Source organism: Dipodomys spectabilis, unplaced genomic scaffold (assembly GCF_019054845.1).
Source record: "Dipodomys spectabilis isolate Male_0828 unplaced genomic scaffold, ASM1905484v1 ptg000051l, whole genome shotgun sequence".
Classification (NCBI taxonomy): Eukaryota; Metazoa; Chordata; class Mammalia; order Rodentia; family Heteromyidae; genus Dipodomys; species Dipodomys spectabilis.
The window spans coordinates 13892466-13914535 of record NW_024870728.1 but is presented as its reverse complement, the minus strand read 5'-3'; the positions used below and the strand labels follow the sequence as shown (position 1 = coordinate 13914535).

Genomic DNA, 22070 nt, shown 5'->3' with positions numbered 1-22070 from the left:
TTAGGAGGCTGAATTTGGGAAGTCCAAAGTGTCTGGCAGTGGAGTAAACTAGTTCACTCTGTCTGTGGCTGATAGCAAAGAGCCTATGTAATGGGCAGAGGCCCCTTCAATCGCAAGCAAACATCGGGGCAAAGAGTGTACCCCTGTCCGGAATCAGATCAAGGGCCTGGGAGAGGGCAGGGAAGGCGTAAGGTAATTCTTGGCTCAGTCTTTTCTTAGGGGGAATAGCACCCCAGTATCTACTTGGCAGATCCCAGTTAGATGACTGCTCAAGATCCAAAGCAAAAAGAAGAAAGAAGGGGAACATGAAGAGAGGTTTAGGGTACTGGTCTAAGGTATAGGGAAGTATTGAGTCAGGAGCTTGGGGACAGTTGTGTAGAGAGATGGCACGTGCCAACCCCCAAAGTTCAGAAGGTCCTCACAGCTGCCATCCCTATAAAGCTCTTCATCTCACTGTGGAGACCGATCGCCTCTTCCATCCCCAGCCAACTGTCCTGTCTGGGAGAACAAGAGGCGACAGCCGTCATGTTCCAGGCTCTTGTGAATTGACATACAATTGGTTTCTTCGCCATCACTCTTTATGGTCCTCCATGTTTGATGTTGGAGGTGGACTCTACTGTGCCAAGCCATCAGGAGAGAGCAGAGAGAGCTGTGTCCACAGCAACTAAGGGCCTTCTTTACCAGCGTCCAAGTCCCCTCTGGTGGCGGCCTATCTTCAGTCTTAGAGGACAGTCCCAAGGATGCCCATCGGTTGAGCAAGTTAGTGGAGAGGATTGTTCTTGGATCAGAATCTGGCTGTCCAATGACAGCCCCCATGAAGCTTCCATTCCCAGGTTGTCCTAAGCTTTGCATTCCTCTTTCACCTCAGGGAGGAGGTGGGGACTGGCTGCAGTAGACCAAGGAGAGCTTGTCTCTGACTTCAGTCTTTCATGGTGGGCTGAGGGTAGGGCATTAGAAACATTATTTTGTCCTTCAAATGCTTGGCTGATTTACTGATCCTCGTTCCTACCCACCTCCTCAAGTCTAGAAGCCACCTCAAATTATCCACCTTCCCTGGTTCTATGGCCTGGATGGAGCTAATTTCTATCCTTTAACCTACTTCTTCATGTTTCTCTCTCCTTCCTCTTGAATCTCAAAGGGGCTTCTAAGGCCAGAAAGGCAAGGTTTCTATTGGCTTTTCCCTCTTTCTCTTGCTTTTCTGTTCCTCTAGTTTTCTGTCCCTCTGCTCCATCTGCTGTTCTCTTCTGCTGAAACCTTTACCCTAGCACCTCCCTCTTTGCCATCCCTCTTGTCCATTTCTCTCCTGCTCTGCCAGCCTGGAGATCGAGAGAGGATTTCACATTGAAGGTCTGTCCAGACGAAAGGGAAACGCTGGGGCAGGACCAGTGGTTTAGACTTGGACCTGTTGGGCTTGTTTGGTATGGTGGCCAGAGAGTTATTTCCTGAGGGCTTGAAGACTGAACATGGAATGAGCTGGGAGTGTGGGACACACATTATCAAGTGGTGGCAGCTACCTGGCCTGGTTGGGTACACAGGAAGCAGGTAGGGAATCATGAAAAGACTCACAAAGAGCTGGGTTTACAGCTCAGGGGAAACCCGTGCCTAGAGGCAGAAAAGCTGGTTGGTATGGGTTTTATTAGGACACTATGGATTTTCCTGGTTTTCCCAGAATGAGGAAGCATCTCAAAGCTCCTTAGAAACTACTTGGAAGAGGTAATGCAAGCCTTTGCAAAAAAGGAAGAAAAAAAAAGTAGAAAGTAGATTTATATGCCTATATATGACTATATGAAGGCTTGTTGATAAATACAAGGCCATCTTTTTTTTTGTTTGTTTGTTTTTTTCTTTTCTTTGTTCCAGCCTATCCTCCGCCACAGAGGCTGCAGTGCTAGTTGTGAACCGGGTAAAAGCAGGAGCTGAAAATACATGCCTCAGCCCATGTCTTGTCACCCCAGAAGAACAAGTCTCTCCGATAGGGGGGTACATTTTGATTTCTAAACTCCTGCAGGAGGAGTGAAAGATACACACATATTTAAGTATCTGCATAGGGAAACCTATTTAGAATCATCCAATTATGAATCTACTTTGGTTTTAGAGGAATGGAATGCTTCTCAGTGCTTACAAATCTGGAGGGGAGACAACACTCCACTTGGGTGAGAGGAGAGGAGGGAGAAGGGGAAGGCATCCACTTTGCTGGCTGGAATAGAAAACCCTAGAAGGGTCCTGGCATATTTTGTCTTTTTCCTTTCTCCCCCATAGACCAATTAACTTGGGGACAAAAAATAAATCCAAGGTGACATTGAATGTCACACCTTGGGCCACACCTTCAGTGCCCCAGCCTCTTCCCACTGCCAGCCAGGGCTGGTCCTGACCAGTCCTGATCCTGGTCCCCTTTCTTTCCTGCCCACGTTCCTCTCTTCTTTCCTTAACTCTATCCATCACTGTTTCCTCTTCTACACCGATACCTTTCCCTCACCAATGCGTTTCCCCTTTCTCTCACTTTTTCTTTCTCTTTTCCATTCTCTGTTCTTTCAATTTGCCTCAAAAAGAACCCCCCCGCCCCCCCTCTTTTTTGAAGGGGGCAGGGGTCTCTATCTTTTTGCATCTCTGTTGTTGCCATTTCTAAAGTTGAGCCCTTGCTGGAGATTCCGAGGTCCTCAGTTTCCTCAAATATATAATAATAATAATAATATATATGTTTTTTTCCCTTAAATGAGATGAAATGAGTGGCGTCCTGGGGAGGAGGAAGGCGCTGGCTGGAGTTGGGGCAGGGGCGGGAGGGGGAAGCAGGGGGAAGGGCGCGTCACTCCACGTTGCTGCTGTCAAAGGCGTGGCACTGAAAGTCCCCGTCGACGTACTCCATGCCTGGCAGCTTCATGCCGTACTTGTCCACGCACCAGCAGATGCCACGTTTGCGGCCACGGGAAGGCTTGCACTGGGGGAGGAGGTGGACCATCAGTGAGACACCACTACCCAAGGCCCTGCTCCTGTCTGCCCTCTCTCTTCCCCATCCCAAGATGAGCGGGGTCATTAGCTAACTCTTGGGGTTCTAGCATACTGATTGTATGGGAGAACCTAGAGAGCAAGGCTAATATGGGCAATCTGCCCTTGGGTAAACTCTGTAATCTTGTTTTAAAAATTAACTATTAACTTTGTTTAAAGTTACCCATTTGGGGTCCTCCGATGTAATATTCTCCAAGACTCTTGAGACCGGGACATGATCTTGAAGCCATGGCATTGGGACAGTCAAAGCATGTGTGTGGCTTTCTACGTGCCAGATACTGCTTACCCTGACCACGTGGCAGGAGCTGCTCTCAGTGTTTTTAACGAAAATGAATCACTTACTCCTCCCAGGTGAGGGTAGTGTGGCCTCATTTTCCATGAGGAACTGAAGGCACAGAGATGTGTAGAAACTGGAGGGAGGAGACACAGCTAAAAGGGGTGGAGCCTGGCTGTGCCCCAAGGCCATCTGGCCCTTAACAAGGACTAATATCAATACCAGTAAGGAATCCCCTTGAAGCAACAACGGGGTCCCTGGGGAGCTTGTTAGAAATTAAAATCCTCAGACTTGCCAATCAGAAACCTGAGCATGACAGAGGGGCTTCTGAGACCCTTGGAATTTTGTGAACCAGAGATCTATGACTGTCCAAAAATAGGCTTGCCCCAAATTGAGCCTGGCTGTCATTGGAAATGAAATGATAACAGATAGTGTCAGGAGAAAATACGTTTTTAAAGTCGCATGCTTGTGTGTGTGTGTGTGTGTGTGTGTGTGTGTGTGTGTGTGTAGCACAAACACGATAAGATGCAATGTTTCAGTGAATCCATGTAGGCAAGTTGGAATCACAAAAACCTGGGAGGGAATGAGGAAAAATCACAATTGTACCTTGTGAATAGATACTTTGGGTTTGGGAAATCCTAAGTTGTTGGTGGAGATCTCCAGTCAGGGACTTGAACCTGAAGGAGATTTCCCTGGCAGGTGTCAGGATCTATCTGTGCCTGAAAACGTGGTGTGGGGCCGTTCCATACCTGCTTTCTCTTGTAGAATCCTTTGCGGTCACAGTTGGGCAGGTACACAGCGCGGGGCACCATGCGTGGGCTGGCTTTGAGCTCCTGCAGAGAAGCCTCCATGTGTCTGCGGCACGGGCCCTGGTGGACAGGAGGGATGACAGGTAAAAAACCACCCAGATGTGCAGATATAGGACCCAGAGCAATGGAGCAAGCCCCAATGTGGCCAGACATAGCCCACATTTTTCTTCAAGTTTTCCAGGAGAGCCACCGCAGCTTTTCTGCCTTACTGACTCATTGTACATGAGAGGCTTTGGTCTTCAGAAACTCGGGGAGCTGTTCAGCCTCTTCCTAGGACTGGACACAGCTCTAGGGCAGTTCACACACTTGCTATGGGGGTCACTGGACTGACTGATCTTTTCTTTGAATGAATCCTACCTCTATTCCTGCTTACTTGGACAAAGCCCTTGGCAAGCTCTGACAATTATCCTCTGAAGTAGGTTTTCGTCAGGGTCTGGCCTGGGGATCTCCTGCTGCCACAAGTATCCAAGTGAATGAGGGGGAAAGGTCAGATATCAGAGCAGTAGCCTACATCTCTGAGACTCACCTGCTCCGATTCCTGTCTCATCTCAGGTGCAGTGATGACCCGGGGGTGGGCAGTGTTCTCAGCGCCCCCCACAAACTTGGACTGGGTCAGCTTCTTCCTGCGGTCCTTCTTCACGGCCTCGGCCTTCAGCTCGGAGATGCGGGTGTGCTTGGGGCGGAAGATCTTGGGCGAGTAAGTCTCCTCAGCCATCTCGGATGTGGTGGGTTCCTCATGCTCGCGAGAGTCTCTCTCTGCAGGGAGAAGGGGTTAGAGGTCAGTCTCAGAGGGCCAGGAGCCCAGTGCTGGAAGGTTTGGGGTGAAGCTGAGGATGATGAGGTCTTTGTTTTCCTGCAGCTCCAAAGCTAGGGAAAAAAAATGGCAGCCCTCACTCAAGTAGGGGAAGGGAGGAAGACTCCATGGCAAAAGAGCATCTTGACACAGACTCATGGCTTCACCAGCTGGGTGTTAGGCTTTGGGAGTTGGATGGGAGAGAGGTGATATCCTAGGGGCAGGAGGAAGGAAGGTGGAGGAAATAGTTCACAGAGCGCAGGTGGCTAGCCAGCGGCTCTGGCTTAGTAGATGAGAGTAACTGGAGGGAGAGGTGTTGAGATTTAAGAACCTTGGAGACTGGGTTGGTCAAGGTAGGGAGATGGGGCAGCCTAGGTATGGGTAAGAATGGTCTAGTCTGCCCTCCCAGTGGGGCCCTTCCTTGCGCTTTCATTGAGACTCATTCAGACCTGGGAGAAGGATCATCACGAGGAGCAAGAAGGGCACCTGGGAGAGATGGGAAAGTCAGAAATATGGGAGCTAGAGGAGGAATGGAGGTAGCTGACACCCAGAGACCTTGCTCCTTGGCATGGCTCAGAAGTGACACTGTGCTAGGCTCCAGGACCCGGGTGGCTGGGACATTACTCCGCTCCAGTCTGAGAGAGGCTGACAGCTGGCTGGAGCAGGCGTGGTGTATATATAGGAGTGACTTGGTGACAGTCTATACTTAGCTGACTTATGACCTTTAGAGGAGCAAGACCTTGTTCATGTTGATCTGTGAATTCCTCCTGCCTGGCCCTTCCAGTACACAGAGAGCCAGTCAATTCTTTTCTCATCTCAGCTCTGTGACCCCAGAGAACAGACACTTAGGTTGTTGTTCCCAGATGGGCAGGGTGTGATTAAGCTGCCTCAATGCAGACCAGGTGTGGAGACCGGTGAGCGAGAGAGACAGAGAGAGAAAGAGAGAGGGGGAGGGAGAGAGGGAGAGAGATAAAGTGTAGTCAGTGCTGGGGATTGAAACTAGGGCCTTGCACATGCTAGGCAGTTGCCCTACCACTGAGGTATATCCACTGATTTTTCCCAAAAAGCAAATGGGCTTTGGGTGTCCCCTTCTCCCCCCCCCCCATTACTAAATGAGGCGAAATGAAATTTCAGTTCCATTATCTTGGGATACCCAGCAATTGGGTTAGGAGGCCTCTAGGATGAGAAAATGGAAGAAGGGGGGAGAATTGGGGGCACGGGCATGGAAGGATATCGCACATTTGGGAGCTTTAGGGGAACCCTCTATGTTACTGAGCAGTGTCAGAGTCCAAGTTCTGAGTGGTTATCCCAGAGGAAGTTCAGGCAGGTGTTAGGGGAGGCCTTTAGAGACATGGCCAAACCTGGTCAAGATGACGGGTGATGGGAAGACCTGGTTGAGTCAAAGCTTTGAAGTGATCCTGGAGGTTGGTAGATTTGGGTGTTTACTCACAGGAGAGGAAGAGAAGTAATTACTGGAGAGGAAGATGGTGGAGCTATGGGGAGGACCAATCTATGGTTTACTTCCTGGTTCTGAAAGATGTCGGGGATGGGTGTGTCATCCCTCCCTTCTGCAGCTACCTATTATTAGTATTTTGTCTTGGTGGGTGGGTGGGTGAGAAGGTACCACCCTCCACTTCGTTCTCTTTTTGGGGGCTTGGTGGCCATGGAAGCATGGTGCTCACAGCCTTTCTGTATCAAGACCCTTCATCTTAGTTTTTTTTTTCTAAGAAGTTCCTTGGGAAAAGTTATTTGGATCTCTCTTGGACTCTTTTCTCCTCTTCCCTCCTCTCCTCTCCTTCCTTCCCTTCCTTCCTTCCTTCTTTCTCTGCCTTTACTAGGGCTTGAATTTAGGGCCCCTCCTTCTCTCTTTGGCCTTTTCCACTCAAGGCTGGCACTCTACCACTTGAGCTATAGCTCTCGTTTTGATTTGTGTGTGTGTGTGTGTGCACGCGCGCACACATTCTGGTTAATTGGAGATAAGAGTCTCATGAACTGTTTTGCTCTGGCTGGCTTTGAACCTCAAGCTTCAGGTCTCAGCTTCCTGAATAGCTAGGATTACAGGAGTAAGTCCCCATTTCCCTCCTCCCCCTCGGGGCCCCCAGCTCTTGATCTTTTCTTTCAAAGTGTTCAGGTATTGCATTGGAGCAAAGCAATGATGATACTATAAAACAAAATGTAATTCTGGTATCTTTCTTCAAAGAACTTAGAAGGCTTTTGGAAACCCTGAGCTTCACCGAGACAGGGCTTCTGGGGGTGCCCTTTCCCCTTGCCCCCTCTCTATGCATCCCCTCTGACTGCTTCTGAAAGGCAGGCTTAAAGTGTTGATGTCCCTCCTGGTTTTTTCCTGCCACTTAACCCCATGGGACCTATTACTTAGGAGAGTCGAGTATCAAAGATACTAATCAGGGTCTTGTGGTCACCTGTAGGCTCCAGAGAGACAGTGGAAACTTGGCCGGCAGCCAGTGGAGAGCCATGAAGATTAAAGGGCTGGCAAGCAAACCAAGGCTGGAATACCAGAGCCAGCTTACCCTACTCAGCTACTTTGTGGCCGAATCATAAATAGGCTTTCAACTTTGGACGTGCTTAAGTTTTAGGTGCAGTACGAGGACATGAGTATCCCTGAGCTATTTTACCAAGAGAAAATGAACTGAGGTTGTGGGAGGGATACATGGAGGAGGACTTCTTGGTGAAGACTGCCCTGGATAGTGGGTTCTGGAAACTCTTTGACAAGTGGGTCAATACCTCCAGATGGCCAGTAGATGGCGGAGGACACTGGGGCCTGCACAACCTGAGGAACTAAAGCCAATGGCAAAGTCTGATGTTTGGATGCCACCCACTCCTACTGTCCCTCTTCTTAAATGTCTTTAGTACACATTTAGAGTCAGGGAGATGGACAAATGAGAACTGTATGGGGAGAGAAGAAGAAGCAGGCACAGGGGCTAGAGAGGGGGTCAGAGCTCATTTGGGTATAAAATCCTGCTGTTTCTCTTTGCTGAGGTTTGAGCTCAGGGCCTGGGCTCTGTCCCTGAGCCTCTCTGTGCTCAAGGCTAGTGCTCTACCACTGGAACCACAACGCCACTTCTGGCTTTTTCTGTTTATGTGGTATTGAGGAATCAAATCCAGGGTTTCATGCATGCTAGGCAAGCACTCTACCTCTAAGCCACATTCCCAGCCCCCTGATGCTTCTTTATTCTGTAAGGAGAAAATGACCTAGGGAGGGAGACATGTCCCCAATCCCACTCTCTCTAGCTTCTGAGGAGATTCTTTAGAAGACAGGAAATATGGAACACTTAGCACGAGTCTAGAGGCATCCATAAAAGCACTGTGCTTGTTTTCTCCTTCCTTCTTCCCCTTCCTCCCTTCCTCCCTCCCTCCCTCCCTCCCTTCCTTCCTTCCTTCCTTCCTTCCTTCCTCCCTTCCTTCCTTCCTTCTTTCCCTCCCTCCCTCCCTCCCTCCCTCCCTTCCTCCCTTCCTTCCTTCCTTCCTTCCTTCCTCCTTTCCTTCCTTCCTTCTGACAGAGTTTCCTTACGTAGTGCAGGCTGGCCTAGAACTTGTGATCCTCCTGCTTTAGCAGTCTGAGTGCTGGAGTTACAGGCCTGCACTGCCATGTCTGGCTCTCTAGTCTCTTCTAGCCTGATGATGAGGATTACCCCAGGAATAATGAAAAGGAGAGCTGGGCTCCTCTGTCTCTCATTCTACTTCCCTCTATAGATTTAACCATTGTTTTTTTTTTGCTATGCCAGTCCTGGGATTTGAACTCAGGGCCTGGGCACTGTCCTTGAACTTTGTTGCTCAAAGCCAGTGCTCTACCACTTGAGCCACAGTTCCACTTCCATCTTTTTTGGTGCTTAATTAGAGGTAAGAGATTTGGCTTTGAACCCAAATCCTCAGATCTCAGCCTCCCGAGTAGCTAGGATTACAGATGTGAGCCACTGGTGCCCAGTGGATTTAACCCCCCCCCCCTTTTTTTTTGTTGGTTGTGGGGCTTGAACTCAGGAGCACTGAGTTCTAAGCTCTTTCACTCAAGGCTAGTGGTCTACCATTTTGAGCCACAGCGCTACCTCTAGTTTTCTGGTGGCTAATTGGAGATAAGAGTCTCACAAACTTTCCTGCCCAGGCTGGCTTTGAATTGTGATCCTTAGACCTCACCCTCCTAGGATTATGGGCATGAGCCACCAGTGCCTGGCTGGATTTAAACTTCTTATATGACCAAAAGGCAAAGAGAAATGGGTCTAGAAGCATTTTTGCAATACAAGTGTGTGTGTGTGTGTGTGTGTGTGTGTGTGTGTGTGTGTGTGTGTGAAATATTAAGGCTCAGTGGATGCTTCGAGAGGCCATTACATGCATGTCTTTACCTCGAGACATGATCACCTTGTAGAGAGACAAAAGGAGGAAGGGAGATGAGCAGAGTAAGGGTAGGTACAATCTCCTTCTCTCCAGGATTACTCTTTGTTCTAAGTTCATGGTTCCAGTAGAACAGCCAGAAACTGCTGTGGCTTTGTCAACGAATAAATATGAAGCAAAATTAAAATTTGAGTTCTCAGTTGCTCTAGCCACCTTTCAAACACTTCATCTGTCATGACCGGGGGTGGTGGCTACCACGTAGTTATTGGACACTTTCATTACTGTCCAGTTGTTCTACTGGACAGGGCTGGCCCAGCCCTGCTCTGTGCCTGGGTAAAGATGAAAATAGTAAGGCTACAGACTGAGCAATCTCCCTTCCTCCCTGCCTGTCCTGTTTCCCAGCCAACTAACAGCCTCCTGCTTTGGCTGCGATACAAGGCTTGTGGGAGAAGAGGGACTGACTGCTCACTGTTGAAGAAAATGTAAGATATGTCTCAGTCTCCCAAGCCTGATTGTTCCCCAGCTGTGGATGTTAATTAAACTCAATAGCACTGTGTGTGTGTGTGTGTGTGTGTGTGTGTGTGTGTGTGTGTGTGTGTGTGATACACAGAGAGAGAGAGAGAGGTTGCATGGGTGCAGAGGTGGGTAAGGAGGGGCTGTGGAGCCTCCCAGAGAAGAGCAACCTCCCCCTTCTCACTAGTCCAAGCCCTGACCAGCATCTTCCTGGCTCCAGTCTCTCTTGGAAGACATTGGTTTTTCTTTTCCTCTGATCAGTAACAGATGTGTGTTTTGACTTTTTTTTTTAAAAATTCTAGATGGAGAAAGAGTCTCACTGTATAGCCCAAGCTGACTTTGAACTCACGATCCTTCTGCCTCAGCCTTCCCAGCGCTTTGATTATAGTGATTATTATGTCACTGTACCCAGCTTCCTGGACTCTCTCCCCCTCCCCCTTTTAACCAGAATTATGAGCCAAGACAGAAACAAGTGCTGTCCTTCCAAGAGGAAAGCAAATGCAAGCAACTGTCATCCTGAGGAAGGAGAGGGAGGAGGGAGAGGGAGGAGGAGAGAGGAGGAGGTAAGGAGAGTGAGGAGAGCCAGAAAGGCTGTGGTGGATGGATGGGAGGAGTGGAGGAGGCTGAATAGTGTGGGCTGTAGGTTACCCATCAGGGTTCTTCCACATCCCTCCATTCAGGGCAGGAGAATGCAAATGGTTAACCCCATTGAAGTTGGCTGAAATGGGAATACAACTCCTTTGTTCTGACTAGAGAAACATGTACACCAGACAGCATGGTGGGTAAACATTCAAAATCAGGAGCTGGACTACTAGGTTCCAATCCCAACCCTACTACCAAGTCACTATAAAAGCCTTGTTGCCCTTGACCCTGTTAGTGGAAGATGGAACACAGAGCTGTCAGCGATGGCTGGCTAATCCTTGGCACTGGTTTACTTTGCCTTGGATTTCTTCTTTTTCTGTTTTGGTTTTCTCATCAGAGTTATGAGAAGGATGATAACAGCCCTTTCTTCCTATATGGTCATTATGAACATTAAATGACTCTATGCATGCTATTGAAGTCTTAACACAAGACTCTGCCTTTACTGGTCTCTGTTGTCTCTCATTTCCCTCATTACAATCAACTGCAAATTTGGTTGCATGGTACCTGGCTGACAGATGTCTGTCAACGGATCGTAAGATTGAAGGCTCCTTGGGTGAGGAAAGATGTCTGCTCTCTTCTGATCTCCTGACTGTGACCCCAGGCGGGAAGGACCTTGCATGGTGCGCTCAGCCTCCACTTAGAGAATGCATCCTGGGAGTTCTTCCCTCAGTGCTCCTTTATGTTACATTAATGCCATTAGGTGTCCTCCAAAGGGAGAGAGAAAAAGGATTCAACATGCTCTAATGTGTTCGTGGCAGATATCAAGCTGACACTTACACATGAGCCACTGTCCAGGGACCAGTTAAAGAGACTCTCTCTCTCTCTGTAGGATTCAGAGCAATAATTTTGGTGTGGATTTTTTGGTTGCTGGGAGGTAGTTGGTGATGAATGTACACATAGGAAAGAAATACTATGCGTAACCTCCAAGATGAGAATCTACAGCCAGGCTTCTCCAGGAGTTGTGGAAGGAGGAAGTAAATAAATGCTCAGTACAAATGATTAAATCTGTTTCCCCATACACCAAACAATCATTTGCCCTGAGTGGCCAGAAGAGGGCAGCAGGGAGCACACACAGAGAGCTGACTCTTGACTTGCAGAATATTTTCTAGAGTCAAACAAGGGATTCTTGTCTGTCGGGGAAAGCCCAGAGTCTTTATTGGGGCAAGAGGAAGGAGGAGGATCAGTGGGGGCAAGGGGGAAGAAAGCCAGACCCTATATGAGAACTGAAACAAAAGGACTGGGTGTGACTCAAGTGGCAGAATGCCAGGCTAGCAAGCACAATCAAACTGAGTTAAAAAAAAAAAAAAAAAACACCCAAAAAACAAAAAACAAAACCCAAACCAAAACCCAGATTCTATTTAGTTGAAACCTAAGAGTTAATTAAGGCCCAATCTACTGGGACAGGGGGAGGGGTGTCTCATGCTCTCTGTCTCATCTCTAAGTATCCCCAAAGGAAGGACAGGCCCGGAGGGTTCTCAGCCGGTCCCAGATCAACCTGTACTCTGTAAGCATTTCTCCACTCCCCTGCAGCAAAATCTGGACATAACTGCACATAGGTTCACAAACCAGTGGCTCTCTGGGTTTTTTACGTCATCAGCTTTTGTGGAAGATGGTTCCTCTGCTAGCCTTCACGCTTACGTCATCCTACCTGGGATCTTGTTATCCTGCTGGTCAGGTCCCATGGACCCCTGCGCTGTGCAGGTTGCCATGGAAAGGAGACCAGACAGGCATTGTGTCCCCTGTAGAGAAGAGGGACAGCTGAGACACTAAGGGGCAGCAAGAACACCTGCCTGCCCACACCAGAAGTGCTTCTTGTCTGCAGGAAATGAGGTTTGGCTTCTGGACCCGAATGCCAGGCTGACCACTATTCCTTTATTGCCTTTTGATTCTCTTCCTTGACAAGACCACTGGCCCAAGACAGGCCTGTCCGCAAAAACTGCTGGCACCCTTAGCAAGGAGAAGAGTTACAGCCCTGTCCTGTCTCTACCTCTTGCCCAAGGTTTTTGGCAAGTGATTCCCATTCTGGTCCAGAGTGGTCTCATCCATAAAGTGAGGGACCTGGCTGAGCTGAGGGCTGTGGGATCCTTCCAGCTTTAACATTCTTTGGTCAACACCCAGACAATTCCTGGAGAGATTAGTATAAACAGAGTAGCCTGGCAGAAAAGGCCATTTCTCTGTTTCTAGACATTTGTAGTCACTCCTAAGGATTTATGTTGAGGGAGAAAGAAAGAAAGAAAGAAAGATAGTAACTAAGGATATGATAACAAATCATGGGAAGAAATAGAACTGAGGTAAAAGGGAGATTCAATAGATACTTGGGGGGGTGGCGGGAATAGGAATAGAGACCTTCACTGGCTCCCTTGTTTATTTGCCGACTTATTTCTGCAAATATACCATGAATGTTATTGCTTTGAATAACATACCCAGATGTGAATGTAAAGAGAGTCTCTGGAAATTTGTAACTGTGGTAAAAATGCAAAGCTGGAAGGACACAAACCCCTCCCACTTGCCTACTAGTCTCTCTTGTGGCAACCATTTTCTTTCTTGCTGGGATAGTTATTTATGGAGTTCCCTCCCCAACCCCCCTCCCCAGTTTCTCCATGCAGTGGCTCTGGTGTGTGGGAAATCTGTTCTTCCAATTTTACACATTCAGTGTCTTAAAGTTTCAAAGGCATTGCTCAGGTACAAAGGGAAAACTCTGGAAAAATTTTGCCTCCCTCCTCCCCCTCCCCCTCTCCCCCCTTCCCCAGCTTGAATTTACTCCAGGCCTCCGCACTTTAGCACAGCCCTTAGCTTTAACCCAAGAGATGACCTCGGCTGGAAGGTCAGCCTAGGGGCCTTCCCCCTGCAGCTGTGGGCCCACCTGCGTCCTCTAAGCCAGAAGCCTAACCCACAGCTGTTCAGACTTAAAACTCTTACCCTCAGGGGATGCCTAAGAGGGGGGTGGGGGAGGGGAGATAAAGAAGGGAAGGGAGTCAGAGGGGAGGGAGGAGTAAGAAGGGGGGGGGAGAAATGGAAAGCTAAGGAGCTCTTACTGGGCCAGCTGTGCTGGCTCCTCCTGGCTGAGCTGACACAGCAGAAAGGAAAGATGGAGAAAAAGCAAGAAAAGTCAAGTTAAAGCCCATCCCTGGCCTTTGCTAGCTTTCATTTTGGTTGGCCCTGGCACAGCCAGTTCTCAAAGACTTGTTTCAAAGGGAGGGAATGGGGGTGGGAAAGGAATCTGGCTGAAGTCCTTCAGTTTTCCATGATCTTGTTCAACCCAGACATAAATTTGGCTAGTAAACCTCACTCTGGAACTCCGGCCTTGGCACTGAAGCCAGGATGATGGTGGTCAAACCCCTCCAAGAAGCAAAGGCAGAATTCATTTTCATTTAGGTAAAATTTCCCCCCTTCTCTTTCCCTCTAATTCCTCAATGACCAGTATGCAATTCCACCTACATCAGATTCTCTGCCAGCCCAGGAAAGGTGTCTTAGATGCGCCAGGTAAGCAGGACTCTAGCCCTTAACGTCACAAGACCCCCTCCTCAAACAAGGACTGCCCCATTCCTTGACCAGTTTCAGCTAGGGACTCCCCCCAATAACTTATGTCTCTTCACCTTCCTCCCCCCTCACACACACCACCCCCGACTTCCATATCGATCTCTAGCTTGAACTGGCCAAAATGCAAAGCTGGGCCCGGCGCGGGCTCCCAGCACCCGGCTCTCTCAGCAGGCGACGCCCCTCGCCCATGTTGCTCAGCAACCGCCCAGCAAAACACCCAGTCTCCACCTCCCCTCCCCTCCGCTTCCTCCCGGAAGCTTTGGCGGCCAGCCACCACACTCTACCTACTTCTGATTCTGGAAGTGACTTTTTTTTTTCGGGGGGGGGGGGGGGAGCGCCATTGTATAACACACATAATGAACAACACATACTTTTGTTTCTGAACGTACGTATGGTATATGTACACTCAGATTACATATGTTTGCATCTCTGTGTGTGTGTGTGCAGTCTCTATAATCTACAAATGTGTCTTGCAACCACGGGAGGAAGGGAAAAAAATGGTAGAGTTCAGATTTTGCTGGGATGAAGTGGGGATCAATTGAGGACCAAGAATTTTGGCTAAAAGATGAAAAGAACCCCCCCCCCCCCCGGCTCCTTAAGAATGGTCTGGATGGAGACCGGTGGCTCAAGCCTGTAATCTTAGCTGCTCAGAAGGATGTGATCTGAGGATCACGGTTCAAAGCCAGCAGGGGGCAGGAAAGTCACAAAAGCTCAGGGACAGCACACAGGTGCTGAGTTCAAGCTTCAGTTTCAGGAAGAAGAAGAAGAAAAAAGTCTCTGAGCCAAGTGTAACATTTTAGGGTCCAGTGGTATTCTGCAAATGCAACCCCACCAGGCACCGGCCTTAAGCAGAGGAAGGCAGGGAGGAGATGGGAGAAGAGGGGGGAGAGGGAAGGGGGAGAAAGGGGGAGAGGTGCTGGGGCTGGGCGCGGCGGAGAGGGTTACTCTTGATTGGCCCAAAGGCACCCAGAAGGTGAAGGTTGAAAAGAAGCTCCTGGGAATTCTAAAGGGGGCGGAGGAATCTAGCACGGGACGAAAGGCGAGCACGCACGAGCGCGCGCGCGCAGTAGGTGGGGCCGGGGAGTTGGCTGCGCCGGCTGCGCGGTCCCAGGCAGGACGCGCGCGCGCGGTGCGCGTGCGCCCCGCGCGCACCTCTCCAAACCCATTCTTGGCCTATACCACGGTTGACTGCAGCCAAGGCAAAGAAAAGAGAGGCCAGGCTGCGGCCGAGTGATAACTTGCACACTTTTTTTTCTGATGTGACTGGACTGTTATCCTGAGGCCCAGCTTCCCGCACCAGGTAATCAGTTTACTCCTTTTTGGCAGAGGGAGTCCCAACTCTGTCTCTGGGGCGGGCCGTCTCTTCCCGCGTCTCCTTTCAAGCGGCTGCCAAGGCAGCGACGACCCGGAGAACCTGCCGTTCGCCGACGTGGAAGGAGGCCGAGCTCAGGAAGCTGCCCGGCCTTTCGGCAAGCTCGGACACACCCCGTTCACAAGAGCTTGTCTGTAGTTGGCGTGCACGCTGGGGTTGCGCCGGAGGATTGATTGCCGGGCGACCGAGGGGCTCTGTCCCCGGAAGAAACGACGCCGAATAGTCACAATTTAGCTAAGCCCAGACTCCTTTGGGAGACAATCGGATTCAAGTCTCAGAACTCAAACTCTTGTGTCTCGCCAGTTAGATGTACACTATACATAGATGACCTGATACACACCTATGCGTAGGCACACATAATCAGACTTGGGAACTGCCCGGTTTAAGGGAGCGGGATGGGTCCGCTGGAGCAAGTAGCTCCGTCAATCATAGAAGCCCCGGCGCTCGGCAGCCAGAGCTTGGGGGCGGGGCAACCCGAGGGGCGGCTCCGGGCGCCCCGCCTTTTCGGGCTCCTCCCTTGACTTTTGCGTTCCGAGGTTCCAGGGCCCCGCGGGCATCTACGCCACACCCACTAGAGATCTGGTTTGAGAGCCGGGGGCGCGGGGGGGGGGGGGAGGGGGGGAGGGGGAAAGGACGGGGGGGGGGAAGGGGCGGCGTTGGTGGTGCGGGGAGGGGGGCGCGTCTGAGGTTTAGGGACCAGTGGAAGGGTGCGATCGGAGGATCAGCCTAAACCGGGAAATTGTGCCGATCTGAATCTCCCCCCCCCCCCCCGCACCTCCTCCCTCCCTCCATGCCTCCCCAAACCTACGTGCACCTTTCATCCAAGGTAAAATCTGAACTCTGGAGGCGAAAGAAGGGTTCGATTTAGGGAGGAACACTCCACACAGAACACCAAACCTTTCCTTCCGAACCCCCCTACACCCCCACCCCCACATCCCTTATCCTGGCGCCCCGAAAGTATTCACTGGTGAGAGTGGATGGGGGGGGAACTGGCATTTTTCAGTTTAATGCGTTTGATCTTGTACCTCAATCAATCATCTCCCGTCCAAAGCAATTAGTGGGCCTGTAGGCGGGGCCTCGGGGTCCCCACCCTAGAAGCTCTTTAGCTGCTCAAGATTGCGCGGGGTGGGGGGGGGGGGGGTTAGCGAGGGGAGGGGAGGGGGAGGAGCCCGGAACGCGCTGGGGCGCGCGAGCGGGTGTAGAGATGGCAGGACGGACCGACAGACTGGACACTTCCAGACGAGTTGGGGGCGGGGAAGGGCGGGGTGGGGGTGGGTTTGGTGGAGACAAAGGTAGAATTAGCTTATTAGATGGCTAACGCTTCTCTAGGCCCCAATTTAAACAATGTTTTAACGAAGAGAATTTTCAAGTTCAGGGGAAAAAAAACAACCACAACACCCGACGTATGGGAGGCAGGGGTGGGATGGAAATGTAGCCTAGTTTGAGACAGGATATTGGGTACCACCGGATTTGGACCTCCAGACCGAATAGGATCGGAGTCGCTCTTTCTCCAGGAGTCGGGAGGGGTGGGATCGGGAACGGTGCAGAGACTGGGGGTGGGGCGGGGGTGGTGGAGAAGGAGCCCAAACAGAGAGGTTCCTTTGGGGAAGCAGCTCCCCCCTCCTCTTGCCCCCCCCCCCGCCCCTGTAACCAGAACAGATAGTCCACACCACGACTCCCAGGATACACCCGCTAAGCCACTTGCTGCTTAGAGCTCCGCGCGCGCACGCGCGAGGGCCCAACCCGTCCTGTGCACACTCCCCCCCCTCCCCAGTCCCCCCCCCCCCCCCCCCCCCCCCGCCCCAGCCACCCGGGAGCCTGGCCCCGGGCACCCTGTGCGCGCTCACCGATCTTGGCTTGCTCACGGTAGCTCTTTTCGTTGAGGCAAACCCCGCGGCCGTGCAGCAGGGCGTGCAGCGGCTTCTCTTCATCCTGCCGGGGGAGGCAGCGCAAGCCCTGCGCGCAGCGCTCGGTGTAGACGCCGCAGGATTGCCCCTCGGCCAGGGCGCAAGTCATGCAGCAGCCGCAGCCGGGCTCCTTGACCAGCTCGCAGCCCAGGGGGCTGGGGGGACACATGGAGAGCGCTTTCTCATCGCAGGGCTCGCAGTGTATGAAAGAGCCCAGGCCCTGGGCTGGTCCCACATAGGCGGCCAGCAGCAGGAGGACCGTGGTGAGCACCATCTTCTCCGAGTCTCCCTTTACCTCGGGGCGGGGCACGAGAGCGAGAGTGCCGGGAGAAGAGGGGCCAAGAGCGGAGCGCCTGGAGATTTCCCCCCTCTCTTTTTTCTTATTTTTCAATCTCAGGCAGGTAGCGCAGGTGCCGTCCCCCAGACACTTGCAAAATGTACGGAGAGGGTTGCGAGCCCCGATCGCAAGGATTAGAGACCGGCAACAGGTTGGGAGCCGGACAAGAAAAGGAAGAGCCGCGCCAGGTGCAGGCGGGGAGAGAGCCCCGGCGCCGACTATCAATCCCCGACGGGATTTGGGCAGAATCGCAGGGGTGGGGGGAAATAAAAAGCCACAAAATTGCTCACCTCGAAGCCACCACCGAAATAATGAGCTCGGAGGCTGTGTGTGTGTGTGTGTGTGTGTGTGTGTGTTGGGGGTGAAGGGGAGGGGGGAGAAAGAAATTGTCTTCAGAAAAGACAATTTGCTTAAAATCTAAAGCGCACCGCGCTCTTCTCCAACCTGCAGCTGTCAGAGCGCGCGCAGGCAGCCGCGGAGCAGGTAAGAGACGGTTGGCGGCCGCCGAGGTGGTGGGAGAAAAATGTTGAAATGAAGAAAAGAAGGGGGGAAAAAGATTACACGGAACCCTAACCAGCAAGCGCTTCTCTCTTTTTTTCTCCCACTCTGGTTATCACCTCTTCGAAATTCACAGATTTTGCGTGAAGTTCGAAGAAGGGATACAAACGCGAGGAGAAAAAAAAAAGAAAAAAGAAAAAAAAAGAAGAAGAAGAAAAAGGGGGAAAAAAGCCCTCCACAGCCTTAGCAGCTCTTTCCTAGCTCTTTCCCCTCTGGCAGAAGTTTCCAAAGAGACTGCGGGCTCCGGGCGAGCAGGCGCTTTTAAATAGACGGCCCCTGGCTGTCAGCCAGTTTGTAGTTGCAATTTGAGCTCCCCATCACCCAACCCAGGCAAGGATGCCAAGCTTTGCTGTACAAACTCACACGGGGTGGGGGTGGGGAGAGGCCTTCGAGACGTGCGGGGGCTCTCCTCCACCACTCCCAGTACAACACCCTCCTCCACCGACGAAGTAAGAAGTAGGGGATTGAAAGGACCAGGCTGGGATTGTGGGGAAGGGGGTGGAGAGACAAATGGAAGAGAGAGAAATCTGCCCAGACAGGGGAGCACAATATAACTTGGTTTCTCTCTGCCTCCTTTCCTTTAACTGGGCAGAAGGCAGGCTAGAGGGAGGCACATTTTCTTATTAACCAACTGGATATGTATGTATGTGTATATATAAAATACACACACACACACACACACACACACACACACACACACACACAGAGTGCCCTAGAAATTCTTCCCAAGCTTTAGAGAGAGCTGTCTGTTGGTATCACAGTTACTAGGTAAGATGTATGTGTGTGTGTGTGTGTGTGTGTGTGTGTGTGTGTGTGTGTTGGGGGGGCAGATAGTATAAACTTGTCAGTTATGTGTGGTGAGTTGAATTAGAAAGAGAGGGGTAAAAATAAAAAGGAAAACTGGAAACCTCTTTTCTCCAAAGTCTGGGGAAAGTGATTTAATCAGAGTATTTTCTAACAGTGGTGGAGTGGCTATCTTTGACTAGAGGGTCAGTCAATCCGTGGCCACTTTCCTAACCTATGGTTGGCCCCACAAGATGTGTGTGTGTGTGTGTGTGTGTGTGTGTGTTGCCCTTGCAGGAAGGGACATCCACCCAGCAGTGTTGCTGGGAGCAGTGTCTGACTGGGGAGGAAATGCTGTTGCATCTGTGAATCTCTGTCAGCTGATGCCCCGGGAGTTCCTGATGTCCAATGTTAGGTAGAAGCAAGGTGGACCGCAGTGACACCATCCACGCTATTCTGTAGGTCTGAGTCTGATGTGTAGGGTGGTCTCTGGAGGGAATGGGCACCAGACCTAGGGAGACCTTGTCTTAAGGTGGATCCGTACAAGCGGACACATCTCTAGGATATGAGATGACAGGGCCACAGGGTCTGCTTGGCAGAGATTCTGGCCAGGGACATCATCATACCACTTAAAACCTCCGTCTATGGGGCACTAGCGAACACTGTCTTTCCTTAGGAAAATGAAAGAAATGGAAGCCTTAAAGAGGGAAGATGGTGACTATAGCTTTCTCTGAAAATAGCAGTATGGGTGGGCTGTGGACGGCAGGGGTTGGAAAGAAATGACCCATCATTGCTGTTTTTTGACGAAGCCCTTTGGGATAGGGCTGTTCCCCTTCGTAAGTTTCCCTTCCTGCCTTGCAAACGCACTTTAATCTTCCTTGGGAGAAGGGGCTGCATTTCATGAAGTTTGCCACTAGACTGCACCCTTATCTATGATAAGAATTCTTTCTGCAAGATTGCTCTTAGGAAAATATTTCTCTTGCTAGTTTGATTTGGGAGTATCTCACTTGGTGCCTTTCACACCCCCTACCTCCACCCTCACCCCTTAGATCCTAATCTCTCTTCTCGCTTATCTATTTGCCAAAAGGCACATTTTAAAAAGGAGCCTAAAGTTTAAAGTTGTGCTTCTGTGTCAATTGCCAAACGGGTTTTAAGTGTTGACTGGAAGAGAGCTGTGTATAATGATTTAAATGGAAAAGAAAAGAAAAAAAACCCCAAACCTGGAGCTGATTCCAATTGCTTCTCCCTTCTGTCTGGAGGCTGGGTAAAGCAGGGAGCAAATTCATCCGAAAAGTTGGTTGAAATCTTTCAGAAATGGGGGAGATCAAGTGTTATTTTCTCATCTGTGTCAAGCTCAGACTAGAAGAATGGCAGATCAGTGCGTGGAGTGGGCTCTGGCTCTGCCTGGCAGCATTTGAAATGAGGCTCCCCTGGAAACCTGAATTGTCTGAGGCCAGACACCCTGCATTCTCAGAAGATGGCCTCTGGTGACACCTCTTTTTAACAGGCCAATGTCCAGTGGCTAAGAACATGGAGCCTAAAGATAGGTGAAAAGAGGAAGAGATGAGGACAGAGTGAAAGAAAAGAATCCTCTGGAAGTGGCCCCTGGTGGGAGGGGGAGAGGACCTTTGGGGAGGGCCAGAGAGTCAGTGTTGAGCAATCATTCTTTATCTCCTCTTCCTCTCAGGCTCTGGTCAGGAGGAATTCAAGGACTGGTGCTACTGCCCTCCAAGGACAGTGGGTAGGCTTCCCAAGAATGCGTAGGGGAAAGAAGAATTCTCAGCATCCTGATATTACCTACAGTGATTTCTTCCAAAGATAGGGAACCTGCAGGGTAGGTTTTGCACCAAAGAGTCTATAATTAGTATACAGCAGTGGAGGAAAAAGAAGTTGGACAGTGGGGGTACCTATAGGTCTCCTCTCAAGTCTATTGGCAGAGCTTTCTGTTCACAGTCAGTCGCCTCCAGAAGACTACTTCTGGAAAGAGGTTTCCATCAAGTTTGGCTGGGAGGAGCTGGTGCATTTCTGCCAGATACAAATGTCAGAGGCTGTATTCCTGTGCGGAGAATTTGTTTGCTGCTCACTTACTTTTGCTGTCATGAGCTTTGCTCCTCTTGGCATTGCCTTGTTACTGCTGACCATATCTTTCTAGGTGAAGTGGGATATCACCCATTTGTGTCTTGTTTCCCCCAATCACTGCCCTTTCCTTTACTGCATCTTTCCTTTAAAAGATCAGCTGCCTATCCAAAGTTTTGAGAAATACAATCGAGTGAAAAATTTGTGCTCTTTAGCTTGGAAAACTTTTTAAAGGGCAGCTAACACTTTTATTTAAAAATGCCCTTCCTTGGGGCTGGGAAGGTGGCTCAGTGGTAGAGCGCTTGCCTTGCATGCCTGAGGCCCTGGGTTCGATTCCTCAGCACCACATAAGCAAAAAGAAAAAAGCCGGAAGTGGCACTGTGGCTCAAGTGGTAGAGCACTAGCCTTGAGCTGAAGAGCTGAGGGACAGTGCCCAGGCCCAGAGTTCAGGCCCCATGACCGGACCCCCTCCACAAAAAAAAAAAAAAAAAAAAAGCTCTTCCTTGTGATAATTTCCTGGAAGTTTTGAAGTAATTTCCAAGGGAAGCCTAATGGCTGAAGCATCATCATGTCATTCTTCTGGGGAGAAAAGCATGAAGTGGAGAACTGTGACGTTGTAGGTAACAAAGCACCACGAATTCTTTTTCTAAAAACACTAGGGAAGGCAGCTGTTCTTCAGTCTTTTCTGTGTTGCTATATCACCACAGATTCAGATAGGCTTATTTATCACATTGATTCTGTTTTCTAAACTTCATGACATTGACTTCAGTTCCTTATGCAGAGACCAATACACGTGTTGAGTATACTAATGCTATGGTCTCATCTGTGTGCCAAAATAAGGCACAATGACCTTCAATTAAAAATAAAAGGACATAAAAGCATGCAGTCTTCAAGTCCCTCACCAGATAAGCAAAGTTCAGCAGGTCTGCTGTCTGTGCAGAGCAACTAACTGTTCAAGGCAGCTTTGGTGTAATGACACTGTTGAAGGCTAGGTGGCAGAATAGATACATTAAAAAAAAGAGAAGCAGCAAAGGTTGGGAGAATTTAACAATGGGTATGGGGGCCTGTATGGGCGGGGAGCAAGCAAAAGGTTGGATGGAAAGACACACAGGATAGCAACAT

The 22070-nt window shown here is 50.3% G+C and overlaps 1 protein-coding gene across 1 annotated transcript; it reads right to left on the bottom strand.

The window, feature by feature from the left end:
* Positions 1-2581: 2581 nt before the first annotated feature.
* Positions 2582-18309, bottom strand: Igfbp5 (insulin like growth factor binding protein 5). Its single transcript, XM_042679010.1, has 4 exons — positions 17135-18309; positions 4610-4839; positions 4024-4143; positions 2582-2932 (listed from the first exon to the last, which is right to left on the bottom strand). The coding sequence occupies exons 1-4, from the start codon at positions 17466-17468 to the stop codon at positions 2801-2803; spliced, it is 816 nt and encodes a 271-aa protein (XP_042534944.1). The 5' UTR covers positions 17469-18309; the 3' UTR covers positions 2582-2800.
* Positions 18310-22070: the final 3761 nt, after the last annotated feature.

Coding starts and splice junctions, on each gene's coding strand:
- Igfbp5 (XM_042679010.1), bottom strand. CDS start 17,468: ATGGTGCTCACCACGGTCCTCCTGCTGCTGGCCGCCTATGTGGGACCA. Junction 4,840..17,134: donor CCGTGAGCAAGCCAAGATCG/GTGAGCGCGCAC, acceptor TTCTCCCTGCAG/AGAGAGACTCTCGCGAGCAT. Junction 2,933..4,023: donor GATTCTACAAGAGAAAGCAG/GTATGGAACGGC, acceptor CTCCTCCCCCAG/TGCAAGCCTTCCCGTGGCCG.